This window comes from Sturnira hondurensis, unplaced genomic scaffold, assembly GCF_014824575.4.
Source record: "Sturnira hondurensis isolate 20B ecotype Veracruz unplaced genomic scaffold, ASM1482457v3 Scaffold0017394, whole genome shotgun sequence".
In the NCBI taxonomy this organism is placed as follows: Eukaryota; Metazoa; Chordata; class Mammalia; order Chiroptera; family Phyllostomidae; genus Sturnira; species Sturnira hondurensis.
The window spans coordinates 6,428,663-6,449,647 of record NW_028090025.1 but is presented as its reverse complement, the minus strand read 5'-3'; the positions used below and the strand labels follow the sequence as shown (position 1 = coordinate 6,449,647).

The following is a 20,985-nucleotide window of genomic DNA, read 5'->3' as shown; positions in this document are numbered from 1 at the left end:
ATGCTGAAAAGACAGGGAGCAAGTGCAAGACTAGCGGGCAGAAGCCAAGGAAGGAGCAGAATGCCACAACTGGGACTTCAGCCAGTGTACAGAGACTCTAAAGGACACCCAGAGCAGATGATGACCAGAAGCATGCTGCAGCCACCTGCTTTTTCCCAAGGACAGTACTTTTAAATAGGAAGAGGAATTCCAGGTGCAGCCTAGGACTGGTCTGGTCTGGCAGAGGGTGGCAGTAATATTTTATTTTTCTTTGGATATTTCAGAAGGAATGGGTTTTGAGGCAGAAAGTTGCCTTCATTTCAAATTGTGTGATCATTAAGTAAAAGATTCCTTTTACTTAATGAACTCTGCCTCTGGAGTTTTGACTGTTGGCAGTAAGTGATAGGACCCCCACTGGGTGGATGGTAACATGATCACTTGATTATTGATAAGAAAGTTCCATGAATTCAAATATATGCAATTGCATTGAAAAAACTTAAAGACTTTAATCAGTTTTTCACGCACATTTGTTATCAAGAGCTGTACTTGAGCAGTTACACAGATGTCACTTAAAGTTATCAAAATAGATATAAATGTTCAAGTAAGGTATGCAAATTAGCAGCATTTAACTAAAATATATTAGCATATTTCAGTATCAGTTTTATAAGGAAAAAAGCTTCATTTTTCACTCTCACTCACACACACACACACACACAACTTGACTCTCCTCAGAAGCATGATGAAGGCAAGAACATAATATATACAAATATACTAGCCAGAAATGCCCCAAATTGGAACTGTTTAAAAGTTAGGGTGGAATGAACTTTTTGTTTACTCAAAAATTCTATGAAACTAGTCTTTACACTTAGGAAGTCATAAACCTTAAGAGAGAAAAAGCTTAGAAAGCTCATTGGTCTCACAGGTACAAAAATACCCCATGTTAATGCTAACTTTGTGGAAGGAAAGTAAATGGTCTGGCAAAGGGCAGAGTATAGAGCATTGTATAAGCTATGGTAAGCATGGTTTGCTTCTCAGAGCAGAGTCATTTTCTCCCTAATGAGGGGTGGAGGGGGTGGAAAATACTCCTAACAGCAACAGCTTTCAAAACCGGCACCAAATGTTAAATTCCAGGCTCCCCTCGGGAAAGGTTCAGAGTCAGTGAAAGGAAGGCAGCCTCAAACGGTCCATTATAAAATTAAAGTACTTTGAAAACAATCTAATATAAAAATTAAACCTTATTACATTAAACAATAACTTAGGCTTATATTTAAAAGTTCAGACCGGTCAATTTTTAGAAAGCTTATGATGAGGTATTTATTGATATAGTTTATACTATCATGAAAATCTTAAGAGCTACTCTGCATGTTTTGTGACATAAAGGCACTTGTGTTTAAAATTTCAACCCTTAACAATTTGGATATGTGTATCTAAGAAACCAGTATTCTGTCTAATTTGGTACGCTTGCACAGGTTGATCTGATTCACAGGCAGACCTGCAACCCCCATTCCCAAAACACTTATGCATTTAAATCTGCAACTCAAATAAATACTCAACCGCCTTTTTTCAGCCTGGCTCTGAAATGTGTAGTGTCCTTCAGAAACGGAGACCTCAGTGCAGGAGGAAATGGCATTTGGAAGACAAACTTCGTCTGCCTCTTGATTTTGTGGCACTGGGCCCTCTGCCCAGTCTCCAAACTGGGGACTGGAAGGGTACTGAAGCGTGTGGCTATCCAGCCCCTTAAAGGCAACTTCCCTCTTAGTCATAAATAAGTCTGCTGCTAAGAAGTCAACACTGCCATCCTGTGGCAGTGCTCCTCGGAAGGCGTAACCTAGGGCATTCAGAGACTCTAACTCACACAGCAGGAATAGCTTTTCTCATATTACTACCATGTCGCTGAAATTACATAGCCACCCTCTCCATGTTTCCACCATCTGGTCCAAAAACCATGATTCAAGGATTTCTCTTCATTAAAAGAAAACACCTGCGTTCATTTTAAGTCTACAGAACCATATAAAAGGGTCACCCCTTCTTCAGGGACACTTCTCAGTCTCAACCCCTAAGACCTGGTTTAAAAGAACTACCCCAGCTTCATGAACAGATGACCTCTGCAGTTAACTCTAAAAGACAAAACAAATAAGCTCTTAAAAGTCTGTAAGTTCTCTCCTCCATTTTTTTTTGGTGTAAAAGCTTAAATGACTTTCTAAGTCAGTCTTTCACAGTCACTGAGTGGCCGGTCAACAGGCAGAGACTTGGTTTTGAACCTGCTTTTCTAAATCGCTGACGCCCTAAGTAGGAGTGGGGTCACGTAAACACGGGGTCACGTAAACACAGCCACTGCAGCGGCACATATGGAGCCGCCCTCAGGAAAGGCCCAAACTCCAGAAAAAAAATACTTTAAAAAATTTTGCTTAAAACCCAGGTGGACTTTGTAGGTTCGGCAGGTCACTAAGTCAGCTGATAAGCAACACGCAGCAACATCTTCACCATTATTCTTGTCAGTTCCTCACATCCCTCTGGGCTTCTGTTAGTTTCTGGATTAGATAACGCTTGTCACGACTTTCCTAAAAGAAGAAATAGGGTCAAGGGTCCATTCAACGTAGTTGGAAACAAACATTATTTCAACCTAATAAATAATTTATCAGACATGAGGCTGAGGTTATTAAACACTGGACGGTTGTAATGGCTTCTAGACTGGTCTGTCTCTTTCACTCTTGACCCCTCCACAGATCATTCTTCACAGAGCGGCCAATGACCTTTTAAAAATGTACATCAGACTTCTACTTCACACCCTCCAAAGGCTTCCCCTCACTCTCAGAATTACACCCAAACTTCTGAGCACAGCTGTCAGGCTATGCTGGGCCCCTGGCTGCAATTCCAGCATCATCTTGCCTCTCCAGCCATATTGCCCTCCCTATAGCGCCCCCAGGAATGCCCAGCTCTTTCCCTCTCTGTGCTCTGCCTGTTATTCTCATCCCCAAATCTCCCATAATTGGCTCCTTCTCATCATTCGAGTCTCAACTACAATATCAGCCACCTCCTCAAAGAGGCCTTCAGTGGCTGCCATCTAACAGCAGCAAATGGCCCAGTTGTAGCTCTGCCTCATTTGTATTATCCTCACATTAGTTATTGCTATCAGAGTTTATCTTCTTTCTTTAACTATTTATCAGCCTTCTTTCCCTTTTCACCCCTGCATCCCTGCACAGTACGAGGCGCAGACAGCGCTTGTACTGGGTGGGACAAAAAGTTCATTTGGTTTTTTCCACACGATGGCTCTAGTACCACTTAGGTGTCTTTAACTCCATTCAAAATAATTTTGTTAGATTGTATTGTGACAGCTGTCATACCAACATGCATTTATTTTTATTTTTTTTTTAAATATTTTATTTATTTATTTATCTTTAGAGGGGAAGGAGAGAGGGAGAGAAACATCAATGTATGGTTGCCTTTCATGCATCCCCTGCTGGGAGTTGGCCTGCAGGGAACCGGCCTGCAACCCAGGCATGTACCCTGACTGGGAATCGAACCGCGATTCTCTGGTTCGCAGGCCTGTGCTCAATCCACTGAGCTACACCAGCCAGGGCTCCAACATGCATTTAAAAAAACTTATCAAAATTGGTGAATTTTTGTGCAGCCATTTTAATATTGGAGATGGAAGGATATATGTGACATTTTTGATGTATTACACTTTACTATTTCAAGAAAGGTAAAAATGCAACTGAAATGCAAAATAAGATTTGTGCAGTGTATGGAGAAGGTGTTGTGACAGACTGAATGTGTCAAAAGTGGTTTGTGAAGTTTCTCGGTACTATTGATGTTTGGTCAAGTAATTCTTTGCCGTGGGGCTGTCTGATGCCCCATTGGAAGGTGTTTAGCAGCACCCCTGGCCCTTACCCACTAGAAGCCAATAGCAGAAGATACCAACATATTCAAAGCATCCAAAACAATAAAATTTTTGGTGAAAATGAAAAATATGTCTTATTTTATAGAAAAAAGGTAACAGACTTTTTGGCCAACCCAATATATGTTAAAGGAATGAATAAGTCATTGAATGAATAAAGTTAGAGGAGGCCTGGCCTGAGGGCATAATTTTGGGGGCGTGGTGGTGGTGGTAGGGGGGCACAGCATTCCTGAGCAAAGTGCCATTTTCCGTTAGGTGTCCTGTGGAAATGTCCCCAGACATGACCCTCCAGACCAACATGCTTCCTTACCAGGGACAGCTGCTCTCGGAGCTGGGCGACCACACGCTTGTGTGCTCCGGCCAGGGCAATGAAGTAAAACATGATGAGGCTGCAACACAAGATGGAGTGGTCACTAGGGAGTTCGTGCCATTTGAAGACCACTAGAATAACAACCCAACAGGTTTTGCCTGTTTTACTCATTAGAAAAAGAAAACCCACACATCTTCCAAACAGAGGGCATCAGAAATGGATAAAGGGGTGAATGATCATTGTGGAGTCTCTCTGGCCTCAGTTTTTTCATCTGTAAAATGGGGATAATACAGTAAAACCCAGTGATGCCGCCTAAGATAACACAATTTTGAATAAAAGCAATTGGCCATTGGCTCTTGTTTTCTCTGCAGCCCTACATCTCCAAAGGAGGTTGACTGAAGATATTATCTCGGATGAGTGGGGCAAATGTAGTGGAGGAAAACAGCCAGCAAGCTCATTGCATGAAGGGGAGGTGGTTCCTGTGCAGCCTCCCCAGACAGGGCTGAGGAAACGAGGGCCACCGGAACCCCTGATATCAATGGTACTCTTCTGGAAGTCCCCTTGGCCCAGGACAAGAATGGTCCCTAAGGATGCTGAAGCCAGACCAGGTAACCAGCACCAGATGGTACCAGCCAAACCGCAGCTGGGGTGAATGAATTCGGATGGAGTCGCTGAGTCCCGGGGTCCCCATGATTCTAGGCTTGTTGGCTGCCCAGCTCTCCCAGGTTACTTTATTAGTCTCCTCAAAGGGATCCTGCCTTTAACAAATGAATTTTTTGGCCCACTTCTTGCATTATGGTGCTGTCTTACTGTAATATTGTCCACATCATAGGGCAACTGTGATGATTTCATGAGTTAGCACATGTAAACTACAACCAACTCCAGTTATTTGTGGCAGTTATAGTCTATAAAGTCTCCAGGAGCACGGAATTAGTGGATTTTGAACCCATGTCCTTAGGGGAAATATAGGCTTAGGTTCCTATGAGCGGTCACAACATGTTTGTCAACTGGTGGATAAGCTGTCTTATGTTTCTTGTTTATTGAGAAAGGTTATCAACAAATAACCTTGTTTCTGTTTGAGGACACCTTATTTAATATCCACTAACATTGAACTTAACAGCCGACAGCACTGTTAACTCATGACTGAATGAAGCTCAACTAATGTGCATATTTTCTCTGTAAAGCACATCACAGCCTTCTCGCACTTAGGAACACTAGACAGTATTTCTGCGCTACATTCGGGGGCATTTCAAACAGTGAAATCACCAACCAAAAGCATTTAAATGCAGGAAACATGGCACTAAGTAGGTTGCAAAATAAGGACTCTTGCTTACAGGCATGAGAACTGAAACAAGACAGCAGTATACCTGAGGCCTTATTCGACCTCAGCTGGAAAGGTACATGCTATGGTCGGAATATTTGTGTCCCCCCTTAAATTCACATGTTGGAACACTAGTGCCTGATGTGACAGTGTTAGAAGTTGGGGTCTTTGGGAGGTGATTATGTTGTGAGGGTGGAACCCTCATATTTGGATTAGTGCCCTGATAAAAGGGACTCTAGAGAGCTCCTTGGTCCTGTGAAGACACACTGAGAAGTTTGTAAGCTGGAAGAGGGTCATGCAACCATCTGGCACCCTGACCCTGGACTTCCAGGCTCCAGGACTGTGAGAAATAAAGCCACCTAGTCCATGGCATTTTGGTATAGCAGGCTGAACAAACTAGGACAGTGCATGGCAGGAGAATCACATTTTTCCCTACTCTGTGTGTGTCCACAAATGATCATGCAAACTGCTGCGAGTACTGATTTTGAGATCTCAGAAACCTTTTAGTGAGTGGGCACATGGACAGTACAGAAAAAAAGGAAACTGTGAATAACAAGGATCCACTGTAATTAGAACAATGCCTAGCACATAGCCCTCAGTATACATTTGTTATTAGAATTACATTACTTCTAAGTATGAATCACTGTGCAGCAAAGACCCTCATCACCCTTGCATGTAACACCTGTCACCTACTGAGCCTTTAAGCATCAGGTCCTCTGCTAAGCACTTTATGTGTGTTACCACAGGTCCTGCTTCTCACAGCCTTGTCAGGTATGTGCCATTCTTATCCCCATTTTCCAGGTGAGGAAATGGAGGCTCCGAAAGGATATATATGCAACGACCCAAGGCCACACAGCTTATAAGTGGTAGAGCCATGGCTCAAGTTGATGCTCTTTTCTCTGCTCAATGATCAGTTTCTTTTTCTTTCTTTCTTTTTTTAATCCTTGCCCAAGGATATATTGATTTTTTTCTAAGAGAGAGAGGAAGGTTAAGAGAGAGAGAAAAATTGATTGGTTACCTCCCATATATGCCCTGACCAAGGACTGAACCTGCAATCTTTTGGTGGATGGGACAATACCCCAACTAACTGAGCCACCTGGTCAGGGCAATCTGTTTCCTTTTCAAAAAGCAAGTGATTCTGTGAATTAGTAATAATAATAGGCAACATTTATTAGGTTTTTTATAAGTCAAGTACAGGGCTAAGTGCCTTATATGTGGGATCTTACCGAACCGGCTCAATGATCCTCTACAAGAATTACAGTTATGATGCCCATTTTAGAGATGAGAAAGCGAGGCTCAGAGAGGCTCAGTAACATCTCACGTGACAAGTGTAGCAGGTGAGCTCCCATTTCCCAGTGGAGGAAGCCCGCGGGCTGCAGTGGGAAATACTCCCAGGGGTCCAGGTGGTTCTCACTCACCAGATGATCATGAAGAAAGGTACTGCAAAGGCCTCCGACGTGATGCTGTGCACCAGGGACTGCAGTGAGCTGGGGAAGGTGCTCACCGTCTTGGGAACCACCTCCCAGCTGGTGTTGAAGTTGGTGAAGGGCCCACAAGCTTTCGAGGAAGTGATGCTGCCAGGACACACAGAAGAAGGAGCTCAGGTGAGATGTGCTCCCAGGCTGAGAGTTCCTGCTCTCACGCCCACAGGCTTTGTTAACAGTAACCGGTGAGGAACTGCCTGACCTTATGGCCTTCTGGAATATTCCGGTCATAAATACTTACCCTGAAATTCCATCAGATCTCTAGACCTGACTTCCAATTTACAGGAATGTCAGACTGAACAAAGTTAAATGAAACCATGGGGAAATAAATCAGACAAATGCAGAATGTGGGGATTTTTTTCTCCAGTCTCTTATTTAGAAATGAGGAAACTGGCCTGGGCTCTTCAAAAAAATCAAAGATTAAAAGAGACTAAAAGGACATAACCAAGAGCAGTGGGTAAAACTTGATTCTCACTTTAAAATAAAGCTATGAAAGATGATTTGGGGACAACTGGAGAAATTTGAAAATGGCAGGAATATGATGTTAGTATTATCTTAGGCAGGATGATGTCACTGTGTCCTTTAGGAGCTGCGTGCTCAAATACGTAGGGACGAACGTCAGGATGCCTACAACTTAATTTCAAATGGTCAATCAAATGTACCAAAGTGGGACATCCAGTTGAGGGTATATGAGTTTTCATTGTGGCTATTTCTTCAACTCTTCCATAGATTTGAAATTTTTCAAAGTACAAAGTAAGGAAAAAATAAAATGATGATGGAAAAAATTAAGCCCTGCAAAGAATGGCCTACATCCATCCACATTACAAGGTTCTGTGTAGAAGATTTTCCATTGCAATCCTGTTTTTACAAGTAAAAATAAATTCCTGAAAACAACCTAAGTGTTGTTTGAGGAAATGGATGAACAACTTATGATCCACTTGTACAATGGAATACTGAAGAGCCACTGAGACAGAGGCACGCATAGAAATAGCTGTCATAAAAGACAGAAAACTGTACTTGAACAATAATTTTAAAAAAACAACTAAGTACATAGTTGGGAAACAGGACTGGAAGATGAACTTTATCCTATACTCTTTTATACTTTACGGATTTTGTGCCATGTGGATATATTATATTTAAAAAAATCAAAGCTAAAAGATATTTTGAAGAACAAGAGTTCTACATGCATTGGCATGGATAATGGCACAATATAAAATAAAAGAAAAAAATAAGCTACAAACAGGATTATAGCATTATTCCATATGTATTTTTTTAAAAATACATTGTTTAGGGCCCTGGCTGGTGTAGCTCAGTGGATTGAGCACAGTCCTGTGAACCAGAGGATCATGGTTCGATTCCCAGTCAGGGCACATGCCTAGGTTGCAGGCCGGTTCCCTGCAGGCCAACTCCCAGCAGGGGACACCCAAAAGGCAACCATACATTGATGTTTCTCTCCTTCTCTCCTTCCCCTCTAAAGATAAATAAATAAATAAAATCTTTTTAAAAAAGTAGGAGGCAAAAGTGTTCTGGGAAAACAAATAAAAATTTAAAAAAATACATTGTTCATAATGGATTTCTAGAAGTATTCATAAAATGTTAACAGTGGTTACCTTTGCAGAATGGGACTAAGAGGTGAAGATAAAGAGTAATTTTTTCCCTTTAGTTCACACTCTTTTGTACTATTTAAATTTTTATATATATTATTTAAAAAACAATAAAAATATATATTCAAGTTAACTTAAAAAATGTGAGAAACAGATTCAAAACTTAAGGATTTTAATTTAAAGATGAAGGAAAGAAATCCCATGGCAGTGTAAGTCATCAGACTACAGTCCATGGGCCAAATGTGGCCCATCACCTGTTTTGTTATAAATAAAGTTTTATTGGAACACAGTCATGTTCACTAGTTTATATATTGTCTATGGCTGCTTATAGACACCAGATGGCCCACAAAGCCTAAATTATTTCTCTTTTGCCCTTTACAGAAAAGGTTTGCTGGCCTCTGGTATAAATGATAACATACCTAGGGAGTGAGATCACTGGGGCTTGAAACCTCAACTTTGATCCTTAGCCCTGAGCCCTGAGCATTCTGCTTTTTCCAAATTCCACACCAGACTCCACATTTCCTTGTCATATGTTAAATGTCTTTATACCCCTAGCGTCTAGCACACTTCTTGGCTCATAGAAGGTGTTAAATAAATAAATGTTCACTAAGTACAAACCCTCAACTAAAGTGTCAGGAACATGGGTGACTTGCTGCTGCTTTCTGTTTTTCCCTATACTCCCAAGTGTTCTACAATGTATTATTTTCATAATCAGAAACAATCTAAAAGGGAACTAGAAGAGAAGTCTCAGGAAAAGGGAGCTAGATAGGGCCGACCCAACTGGCACTCTCAAAAATAATGGCCACCCAGCGAGCCCAAGTTTTGAAAGCGGATCAAGACTTTCCAGCAACCAGAGGGAGCTTCCAAAACAAGGGTGGGCCTGGCTAAGCCGGAAGCAACTTACTGACCAGACCACGGTGGGCGGAGCACTGTGAGGAGAGCCCATAGAAAGTGCACTGGGCCCTTTAACAGAGAAGAGGACCGAGTCAAGAAGCAGGGAAATGTTTTAGAAACCAAGTGGTACTTACTGTGCCACGCTGATTGTCAGCGGTATTATCGCCAAACACAGGCCAATTAACAACACCAACAGGAAGAAGAAATTAGAATTGGATGCTCTGAACTGCCTCGGGGAGGGTCTGCAGGTATAAAGAAGACTGATCTAAGGGGAGAGAAAGAAAGGAGAAGTTAGGAGTTCAGCTTCTGTGAGGATAAATGGGCATAGCACGTTGAAGCATTATAGTGGGAATGTGAGTTGGTCTAACCTTTCTAGAGGGCAGTTGCAATATAGATCAAGATGAAAGATATAAAATCCAGACCTGTGCCAACACTGGGCCAAAATACATGTGTGTGGATGTTTACTGCTACAGGTGTTGATAACAGGGAATAACTGAACTGGAAGCAACTAAAATAGCTACAGGGGAGCAGTCCTGAAAGGCTAAATCACACCCACACAACAGAATACCACGTGGCCCCTAGAAAAGACGGGAAAGCAAGCTTCACATCTTACGTGGTGCTGTGAAGTGAAAAGGGTGGATTTCAGGACCCTGTCCTATATGATCTCATTTAAGTTTTTTTTAAAGGGTATTCTTTAGAGGACATACAGGTGGCCCAGAGACATACAAAAAAAATGCTTGACATCATGAATGATCAGAGAGATGCAAATTAAAACCACAATGAGACATCACCTCACTAGAATGGCCATTATTAATAAATCCTCAAACAACGAGTGCTGGTGAGGTTGTGGAGAAAAGGGAACCCTAGTGCACTGTTGGTGGGAATGCGGACTGGTGCAGCCACTGTGGAAAACAGTACAGAGGTTCCTCAAAAAATTAAAAGTAAAACTGCATTTTGACTCAATGATTCCACTTCTGGGAATATATCCTAAGAATCCCAAAACACCAATTCAAAAGAATATATGCATCTCTATGTTCATAGCAGTGCTATTTACAATAGCCAAGTTCTGGAAATAGCCCAAGTACCCATTGGTAGATGTGTGGATTAAAAAACTGTGATACATTTACACAATGGAACATTATGCCCCAGTAAAAAAGGGAAATTTTACCTTTTGGGACAGTATGGCTGGAACTGGAGACTATTATGCTAAATGAAATAAGCCAGTCAGAAAAAGACAAATACCATGTGATATCACTTATATGTGGAATCTAATGAACGAAATAGAAACAGAGGCATAGATACAAGACTGACAGCTGTCCGAGGGGAGTGAGGGGGGAACTGGATGAAAGAAGGTGAAGAGATTGGCCAAAGAACATATATGCATGACCCAAGGACATGGACAACAGTGTGGGCATTGCCTGGGGAGGGGGGGGAAGTGGGGACAACTATAATAGCATAAACAATAAAATATAGTTTTTAAAAAGTATTTGTTATAGGGGTTTAAATATATGTTAAATGGATCTATAATAATCTATAAAAGTTAAGAGATACTTTACTTGAAGTTTTATAAGCATATTTATGTTTCCTATATTTAAGAATAAATATTTCCGCCCTGGCTGGTATAGCTCAGTGGATTGAGCACGGGCCTGCAAACCACACGATTGCAATTCGATTCCCAGTCAGGGGCACATGCCTGGGTTGCGGGCCAGTTCCCAGTGGGGGTCTCAGGAGAGGCAACCATACATTGATATTTCTCTCCTTCTCTCCTTCCCTTCCCCTCTAAGGATAAATAAATACAATATTTTAAATAAATAAATAAATAAATAAAGAATAAATATTTCCATTGGGGGAAAAAGACTTTAAGAAAATATCAGGTTGAGAGGGGGAAAGAGGTATAGTGGCAGGCATAGTATTTCCCCTTAGCATTTAAAAATGCTCTGTTGCTGGGAGTAGACATCAAGCTCTTCTGAATCCAGCAGTAGCCAGAGCATCTTGTGAGCAGAGGGCACTGAGGGCCAAGGACACCTGGTGTCCTGTCTGGGGCCAGTCAGTCAGGCCTGGAGTGAGAGTCAGAACTTAGCCCAGTGCCCACTATTCCCATGCTGGGCTGCACACTGGGAAGACACTGGCCAACCAATGTTTTCTGGAAAGAAAAAAGTTCCTATAGGCTTTTTCTTCTCCATTTCTCCTTTGGTGACTTCAGCCAATTAAAGTTTCCAAAGGAAAGCATGAGAACATTCTTCAAATGCCAAAACATCCAGATAGAAAGTCTGGTCTAATGAAAGGCCCTGCTTATCAGGTTAAGTGGCTCTTGAGTGAGATAAACCTGGATTCAGATCCCAGGAGTCACTTGTCAGCTGTGTGACCTTGGACCAGTTACTTAACCTTTCTGAATTTCAGCTTCCTAGGCATTCAGCAGAGTGGGGGCACATGGTATTATTACCACTTGCTATTATTATTGTCATTATTATGAATACTATTATTATGTCCATTTCTGAATTCTCAGGGCTTGGCATCAATAAATGTTGGGCTTGTTAGCAGAAGGTATTTCTGGAAGAAGGGATGAGAGTTACTGTATACATATCTGTATTGTTTAAATGTTTAATATTAAGCATATATCATCTCTATAATGAAGAAAAAAGAAGTTTGGTTCATAAGGCCAGATACGTTGGTCACCTACAGGGCCACTTCACCCCCGGGGCACTTGGTCCAGGCACAATGCCTGGGGCCTGTGAGCTGTTCAGGGACCTACACAAATAATTGAAGCCTGAAAATAAATTCACTGGCTCCAAAATCCACACAGAAAATCACAAAATTTAAATTAATAAACGCTTGTTAAACATTACCAAAATGTACCACTGTCAACTGATCAATTCATTGCAATTCATCTCTTTGACAGTTACATATAAAAATGACATTTAAATCACAGGAGCAAAACAATACTTAACAAAACTCTAAAAATTATAAAAACATGAACATCTTTTTTCTAGAATAAAAATACATATTAAACAAGGGGTATAATTTTGATACATCTGTCAGAATGGGGGTGAGCTCCAAACACATGCAGAATACCATCCAAGGTCAAGAGCAGTGCAGGGCATCAGTCCATTATCCCCACCTCTCCTTACCTCTTTCACATAAAAGATGATGATGAATTTCAGGGTTGCAATGGCAGGGAGAAGAGGGGAGAAAAAGGCTCCGATCCAGCAAATGGTTTGCCCATAAACGATTCCCAGAACGTTATCAGGAATGGCAAATTCCTGCTGCCCCCAGCACTGTATCAGCTTCCAAGAGGAACAGTAGGTCACCAGGAGCCTGGAAACAAAGGGGGCAATTTCTTATTTGCACCACTGGTGTCAGCCAAGGTCACAGAACCACAATCACAAAACTGGGCTGTTTCCACACAGGTCTCTCATGGAAACTGGCTAGTCACAAGTCTAGAAGATTCAAAAGACAGTGAATTCTGGAACCTTCAAGAGTAGGATCTGAGTCTCAGATCTACAACTGACCAGCCAAATAAATTTAGACGAGGCTTATTTTTCTCATCTGGAGTATGGGGGAATTAAAAATCAATTTAGTTCCTGGGGTTGAGGTGACAATAAACAACATGGACAGTATCTGCGCTCTGGCTTGCCACGCAGCCCACAGAGTCATCTGCATCCATCCACACGGAAAAGGGTTTAGGAGGACCCTGTCACCTAGCAGGCTGGAATCCTACAAGCTTCCTGCCGATGCCCTAGGACCAAGGGCCTGCGACAAACACACACCATTCTTCCCCATAACATTGCCATGTATCAGCAAAAATACTGGAAACAACCTAAATGCTCACAAGTAGGGGCTGGGTTGACAAAGTATAAGCCACGGACACAGTGGAATATTACACAGTCCTTAAAATAAATGAGGAAAATCCATGTGTCCTCCCGTCGAAAGTGCATGATATTTTGTTTGTATGGGAGACAGAAAGCAAGCAGCAGACCAATGCAGATGTATCATGATCCCATTTAAGGGGGAGAATGAACACTTCTAGTAAGACTCTATCTATTTATATATGTATTTATGCAAATGGGTATTTTTATTTTTAAGGACTGGGGGATCTTCCCCAAAGTACTAACCATGGCCATCTCTGAGGACTGGGCTGGGACTGGGGAGTAGAAGGGAAAGGTAACAAACAAGAACTCTCACTATTTGCTACACTTCTGTGTTTATTTAAATTTTAAATATTTAAAAATGTTCAATAAGCACATATTCCTGTTATATTTGTATAAATTTTTAAAAGAAAGTTTCTTCTTTAATGTTTATTTTTAAGGACATACTGGACCTCTGACATGCTTACGGAATTTGTACATCAGGGAAAAAAAGTCCTTAAATAAACAGTGTTTCGCTTAAGGCTCAAGGAGATGCTGAGAATAATTGAAAATATGACAGCATAGTCATGATAATCATAAAGGTGACAGTTAGCATTTTGCTGAGTTTTGAAGCATGGTGTGTTCCTAGTACTTTTATCTGCATTTTCTCATTTAATCCTCACAATGGTGCTGTGAGGTGGGTACTGCTATGTCCCCATTTCACAGGTGGGAAAATAAGCACAGACCTTAAATTACCTGTCCAAGGTCACAGGACTAGCATGTGGTAGTGCTGGGGCTTGAACCCAGATCAGGAAATGTGGTATCCACTGAGGCCCTTGCTGATGGCAGGAAGCCATGTCCACAGAAACCTCACAGAAAGCAGTGCCACTTCCACTCCTCACACTGACTTTTGGGGGCGCCTAGGGACTAGGGGTTGATGACCTGGAGCTGTTTGAAGGTCACTGGATGGTTGTCAGTGGTTTCTAGGGACTGTGGAATCATCCAGCGCTTTATGGAGAGCAGCTGTGAGGGGGTCCTCCAGCTGGGGCAGGGGTGGGAAGTGAAGGGGAGATAAGGGGGGTTACCCCTCACACTTACTTCCTAGGAAAATCCACAAAAAGTGTCACAGCCAAGATAATGATGAGGTCAAATATCATCAGCTTGTACATTTCCTGCCCAACTTGGGTCTCCCAGCACTGAAACCAAAGACACGGAGAGACAATGAGACCCAACTCAGGGCAGAGAAAGCCAGGTTCTCAGACCCCTCCCAATGTCCACCCAGTCTCCAGATCCTGCTGCCTCTAGGGGCCATCAGCTGATGATCCTCTGAGCTCCAGCACCAACTTGGGTTTGAGGGCACTTAGCAGTGTCTGGTGTGCCGGACTCTGTTCCCTCCACCTTGGGCCTGTCACTCCAAAATGACCCACTCAGCCGGATGCTCCCGTTGCCCCAGCCTCACCGGGTAGAGGTTCTGGTTGTAGCCACAGAGCTCACACGAGTAGTTGTCACAGGATGTGATCTTGGAACCCAGGGTGAACACCAGCACACAGATGGTGGCCAGCCGCATGAAGACACACCTGCAGGACGAGAGGGAGGAGAGAGGAAGAGAAGAGGAGGCCCTGTGGCAGGCTGGGCCCTCGGGACAAAGGCTGGGGAGCGGGGAACTGCCTTTCTTAAAGGCAAACTCACAAAAGGGTAGAGTTTCTGTTTGGGAGGACGACCACATTTTGGAAAAAACGTGGTGGTGATGGTGGCTCAACACTTGGAATGTACATAATGCCAGTTAAAAATAGCAAATTTTATGCCTGTATATCACCACAGTTTTTTAAATGGCAGAAAAAAAGTATAAGAAAGCTGGGAACTCCAGAATCTATGGTATGACAGCCCCTTCACAGAACATTACACATTTCTGAAAAGAGCTGATTGAATCTTATAAGCATCAGCTTCGAGAGATGTCTGATCTATTGAGAAGTGAATAAAACACATTGCAGAGTCTGATGCAGACATGAATCTATTTTTAAAAGAAAATGTGTGGATGTTGGCGTGAGCCACATTAACCGCGCAGATGAGGGCTGTCTGAGGAAGCTGGATTCAAGAGAGGAGGGGAGAGAGCGGTACTTTTTTTTTAAAAGATGCTTTCCTATTATTTGGATTGTAATGAAAAATGAAAACATTAAAAAGTGGGCAGTAGAAAAGAGCAGAAGTCCACACCCCTGATCAGCTCACTCTTCTCCTCACTCAGTGTGCCGCCTGACACTGGGTGCCTCGTGGTGGGAGGCGGACCCACCACTGCCGAGGAGGCTTCTATAGCTAAAAACTATAACAAACTAACATAACATAACATAACACAACAAAAGTTTGAATACACAGGAGTTTACCACAACTATGGGTATAGTAAAACAAAATTACACCATGAAAAAACAATGAATTAAAACAGACTAGGGGACATTCTACAGGACAAAGGCCCCAGTTTCTCCCACAAATCAAGGGCACAACACAAGGGGAGGGAGACTTCTTTAAAGAATAAAAGGGGCACACAGTTCTACACCATGTCGTCTGTACTTGGTGTCGTGTGTTCACCACCCCAAGTCAAGTCTCCTCCCAGCCCCATTTGCCCTCTTCTACCCTCCTCCACGCCCTTTCCCTCCGGTAAGCATCCGGCCGTTTCTGTGTCCCGGTTCCAGCAAACCAATCATACACAGCCGTCTGCAGTTCCATCGGGGAAAATATCTTAATTGTATTAGGGGTCACGATGGTTATAGTTTAAAAAACATCCTTGTCACTTAGAAATACGCTACAGGCGAAATGACATGTTGCCTGAGATTACCTTAAATCAACCAGCAACAGAGCGGGAATAGACAAAACAAGAGGAACAAAATGCTGGGAACAAAAATAATGGCAACTAAGTGATGGGCACAGGGGGTTCATTATACTATTTATTCTGTCTGAAAATTTCCAAAGTAAAAATATTTTTTAAAAAAAGACCTAAATGTAATCTGAGGCACTTGAGAAGCAACCGAAAATGTTCATTTCACTCAGCCCCTACCCAGTTTTCTTCAACCCATTTGTGTTAACTCCCTGCATCCTGCTTTAGACCTTTTATTTTTAAAAATTAAACTATTTATTTCAAATGAGAAGAGATATTACAACAACTTAGAAAGGTCAGTTGTAGTGCACACTGCGGGTGACCTGGCCCCATTCTCTCAGCGCTTATTATTCCAACTAACGCCTCAGGTTCCTCCTGCAAGGAGGCCCTGTCACTCTCCACCCAGGGCCCACGCATGGGGTTAGTGGGGATGGAAGTGTGAGGAGTTAATGCCTCTGGGAGCTGGCCTCCCTTAGGTGGCAGAGGCAAAGCACCTGGCTTGTTGAGAAAGGGCCAAAGTGTTTACTCCACAAACTCCCAGAGTTACCCAGTAGGACTGAGGCCCAGTTGTCAGCAGAAGCAGCTCGCCCAATAGCACACCCTTTCAGCTGCCTTTCCTTCTTTTTCACCTCCTCACCCCCCTTGTCATTCGTAACATCTTCAGAGCAACTCCTCCTCCTAAGGCCCCACCCTTCACCCTCAGATGTCGATGTGCTAATATGGGAACCAAAAATATAATAATAATGAATAGACTCTTACGTCAAAGAGATGACACTGCATGTGCTACCTCTGATTCATTCATGGGGGCTGTCTGAACGTTGAAGAGGATTCTTGGTTTAGCAGGAAAATGTGTCACAATTGATTACCAATGTCTACCATAGGCAAGAGAGTGTATAAGTGATGATCTGCTTGGCATGTCTAGACATTACCTAAGGATTGTCAGCCGAATCTCAAAGCCTGGGGAATAATCCTCATAGTGGATGATCTTGGCAAAGATCACTGGAGTGATAAAGTTGGCCAGCGTGATCACAATAGAAGGCAGGTACAATATCAAGAGGTTCTCTCCAAAAACCATCTTGTCAATTTCCTATGAAGATAACAAAACTGGTCAGAAGTATAATACGGAAAATTGCATCACAAATAAGTTGATCTTAAAAGAACTCAGCTATACATATTAGGCTGTATGATTTCAAAATTACACAGTGTTATATGTCAACTATATCTCACTAAAATGGAAAAAACCCTCAACTACACGTTTATTAGCAAACAAACAAAACAAAACACACATGCTACTTCCAAGGCCCTTAATCATAAGCTACCTCTTTCTGTGGGCATTCAAATGGAGGAAACGTGATCTAGCACCATACTAAAAGAAAAACGAGCTCTACTGAATTTATTTAGGTGAGGTGTAAAAAATAATCCACGTTTCTGTATCACTGGGCAATATATTTCTCAAGGCTGTAATAGTGACTTAGAATAGTCATCCTCTCCTTCTTTAGTAACAGACACATACATGGCTATCCAGGATGAAACCAAGTTTCCCAGCCTCCTTTGTAACTAGGTACAGCCACCTGACTAGATTCTGGCCGAAAGGATGTAAGTGGAACTTTTAAGTGCAACCTCCAGGTCGTGACCTTGAAGGGAAGGGGTGTCCTCTCCTCCTCTCCTTCCCATTGGCTATATGGTAAGCTTTCAAGTACCATAGAGAAGAAGCCCACACCCTAAGGATGGCAGAGCCTCAGGATGGAAGGAATCTGGGCCCCTGGTGACTGATTCCGTGAAGCCGAGCCACTAGACCAACTTGAGTTTTTAAAGCCACTGTTACGTTAGGTAACTGAGGCCCTAACAGTAAGTAGAGGAGTTGGGGATTAAATCAGGCAGTCCAGCTGGATTTAAATATTGTGAATTCTAGGGAGAGCAGATCCCCCAAACGTTCTATCTTGGATGCTTTTCATTTCTATTAAAAGTGGAAATTGGTTGCCTTTGATTTCTGGTTCCCTGTCACGTTAGTCAAATTTCTATCCCCACATGTAAAACAGAAATGATAATGGTATCTGCCTCAGAGCTTTACAAGGCTATTTAGCATAATGTCCAACCAGAGTAAAAGTGCAATTGACTTTGGAGGAGTCCTTACTTTTTTCATGTGTTCTTGCGAGAATATAGTTGCTCTATAGATTGCATAAAAGCATGCTGCTAAAACGGCCAGGACAATGCAGTTCAAAAACAGTCTCAAAGAGTAAATCCGTATTGTTTCTTCAGAGGTCCTTTCTGCTATTTTCTGTCGTATTCTTTCTTCTTCCAGATCTGCCTGAGGAGCAAAGAAATTCATTTCTGAACAGAGGGGTGAAGGGAAGTCCAACTAATTTTCATGCCTACTAAAGGCCAAAGTCAAGGGAGAATATCCTATTTAAGATTGCAATTAGACTTTGCAATAAATGTGAAAAAAGAACTACTAACCTATTTTTAACTCTTTTTTTAAAGATTTTATTTATTTATTTACTTTTAGAGGGGAAGGAGAGAGGGAGAGAAACATCAATGTATGGTTGCCTTTTGTGCGTCCACTGCTGGGAGTTGGCCTGCAGGGAACCGGCCTGCAACCCAGGCATGTGACCTGACTGGGAATTGAACCGTGATCCTCTGGTTCGCAGGCCTGTGCTCAATCCACTGAGCTACACCAGCCAGGGCCTATTAACCTATTCTTGACATAACTGTATTTTGCCATGTGCAATGTGCACTTTTTTGCCAAAATTTTTTAGGGAAAAATAAGACACACGTTATACAGGGGTATTACAAATTCTGTATCTATGTAACTGTTTTTAATTCTTTTATTTATGCTTACACATTAAAAGTGTAACTGTAGAATGATCTGTATGCAAAATAATAACCTGGAATACAATAATTGGTTTTGTTTCTAAATATAAATAAATAATTGAATTAAAAAATAAAAAAATGAGCCCTGGCTGGTGTAGCTCAGTGGATTGAGTGCGGGCCTGTGAACCACACGATCACGGTTCGATTCCCAGTCAGGGCACACGCCTGGATTGCAGGCCAGTTCCCGGCAAGGGACTCACAAGAGGCAACCATACATTGCTACTTCTCTCTTTCTCTCCTTCCCTTCCTCTCTAAAGATAAATAAATAAAATCTTTTAAAAAATAAAAAATGAAAGCTTTCCCTATCTGAAAGTTTGGGCCCAAAACATGGGTGCACATTATACATGTATGTTACATACTGGTAATACATACCATGTTATTTCTTGAAACAGTATATAAGGTGGGTGTTTTTTGCTTTTTAACTCAATCTTTCTCTGCTTTTAATAGGAGGATTCAATCTGTTTGTATTTAGTGTAAAAATAATACATTTGATTTGATTTCTTCCATCTTATTTTATTACTCATTGATATAATTGTCCCTTTTTCCTTTTGGGGGGAATAGGTTTGATCACAATGCTATTTATTCCTCCTTCTCTCCTTATTAATGTATAATCTTTCTTCTACTTTTCATATTCATACCACACCAGTTTATCATCATAGCTTCCCACCCTTAGTCCTATTTCTCCAGGTATAAGCGATGTTTATGACCGCTTCTCATGAAGAGAAAAGAAAGGCGCCAGGGAGAGAGGGGTTGGCACTACCTCCCCCCACTGGTTGTTGTGTCCCCACCCCCTTCCTAGCCTCAGTTCACCAGCTCCAAGCTTGGGCCCAAGGCGATCAACCCCAGGAAGCTGTTCTCTGAGAAAAAGCTCTTGAAAACTACAAAGAGGAAACTTGCTAAGCACCGGATGCAGCCTGGCCCCCCACCCCTCGCTTCTCTGCAGGCTGCAACCCGGCCTCCCAAGGCACAGGCTTGCTGGCAAGGAAGCCACCAAGAGAAAACCCAGCAGCACTCACTCGGAGCTCATACCGCAGGCTGCTGTGCTTCAGGTTCGCCGTGCTGCTGTTGGTGATGCAGAAGTCCCAGCCGGCAAAGATCTTGTTGCAGTAACTCTGGAAGTGCTCCTCACTTCGGATCAGGTTGATTTTGAACCCTTCCACTGACCTGACCCCCCAAAATAATTACGCTTCTTGTAAGAACAGCAACAAAATACAGGCCCACTGGCTTGGCCTAGAATAAAAGTTACACATGGCTGCATTTTCCACCCATTTTGACATGGTCAAGTTTTGGACCATCCTAAATACATGTGGCAGCTGATCAGGCATCTCACCATTGAAAATTATTTCCTTTCATCCATCTAATGACTCTTCTCACAGCTAGAATAAAGCCCAAACTCTTGGACACAGCCTAGAGATTCTACATGATCTTGCTTCCCATATAGCCACCCTGCTGATACTACACTGGCTTTTTTTCCTTTTCATAGACACACAAACCTCTGCTTCTGCCTCAAGGCCTTTGTACTCCCAGTTCCTGTTAACCTCCTCCTGCCACAGCTCTTCCCCTGCCTCTCCCCTGCCCGCCTCGTTCCCATCTTTCAGGTTTCAGCTCAGATAACCCCTCTGGGGATTCCCTACCACCCTCTCTGAAGTTGTAACCCCCACTTCAAGCTAGTCTTTCATTTCCTTCACAGCAGGGAACCTAATCTGCAATTATTTTACTCCTCTGTTTACTGCTTATCATCCCTGATCCTTACTAAAATTTAAGTTCCTCGAGAGCAGAAACACTGGTGGCCTTGCCACCTTTCTATCCAGAATCTCTGGACCATAATATGGCCGCCACCCAATTGATGGGTAAATGAATCGCGGTAAGTGACTTTCAATAGTAAATTATCCACATTAGTAAGCCCCTTTCAG

At 42.4% G+C, this 20,985-nt stretch overlaps 1 protein-coding gene across 1 annotated transcript in view; it reads right to left on the bottom strand.

Annotated features, from left to right (window-relative positions):
* Positions 1 to 460: 460 nt before the first annotated feature.
* TMC7 (transmembrane channel like 7) overlaps positions 461 to 20,985 on the bottom strand; it is a 59,456-nt gene continuing 38,931 nt past the window's right edge. Inside the window, exons 7-16 of the mRNA XM_037067726.1 lie at positions 20,089 to 20,236; positions 18,336 to 18,509; positions 17,131 to 17,288; positions 14,795 to 14,912; positions 14,434 to 14,531; positions 12,619 to 12,805; positions 9,625 to 9,755; positions 6,927 to 7,082; positions 4,188 to 4,266; positions 461 to 2,540 (exon numbers count right to left, since the gene is read on the bottom strand). Coding sequence (XP_036923621.1) covers positions 2,475 to 2,540; positions 4,188 to 4,266; positions 6,927 to 7,082; positions 9,625 to 9,755; positions 12,619 to 12,805; positions 14,434 to 14,531; positions 14,795 to 14,912; positions 17,131 to 17,288; positions 18,336 to 18,509; positions 20,089 to 20,236 — 1,315 coding nt within the window. The 3' untranslated portion in view covers positions 461 to 2,474. The remainder of the gene's footprint in view (positions 2,541 to 4,187; positions 4,267 to 6,926; positions 7,083 to 9,624; positions 9,756 to 12,618; positions 12,806 to 14,433; positions 14,532 to 14,794; positions 14,913 to 17,130; positions 17,289 to 18,335; positions 18,510 to 20,088; positions 20,237 to 20,985) is intronic.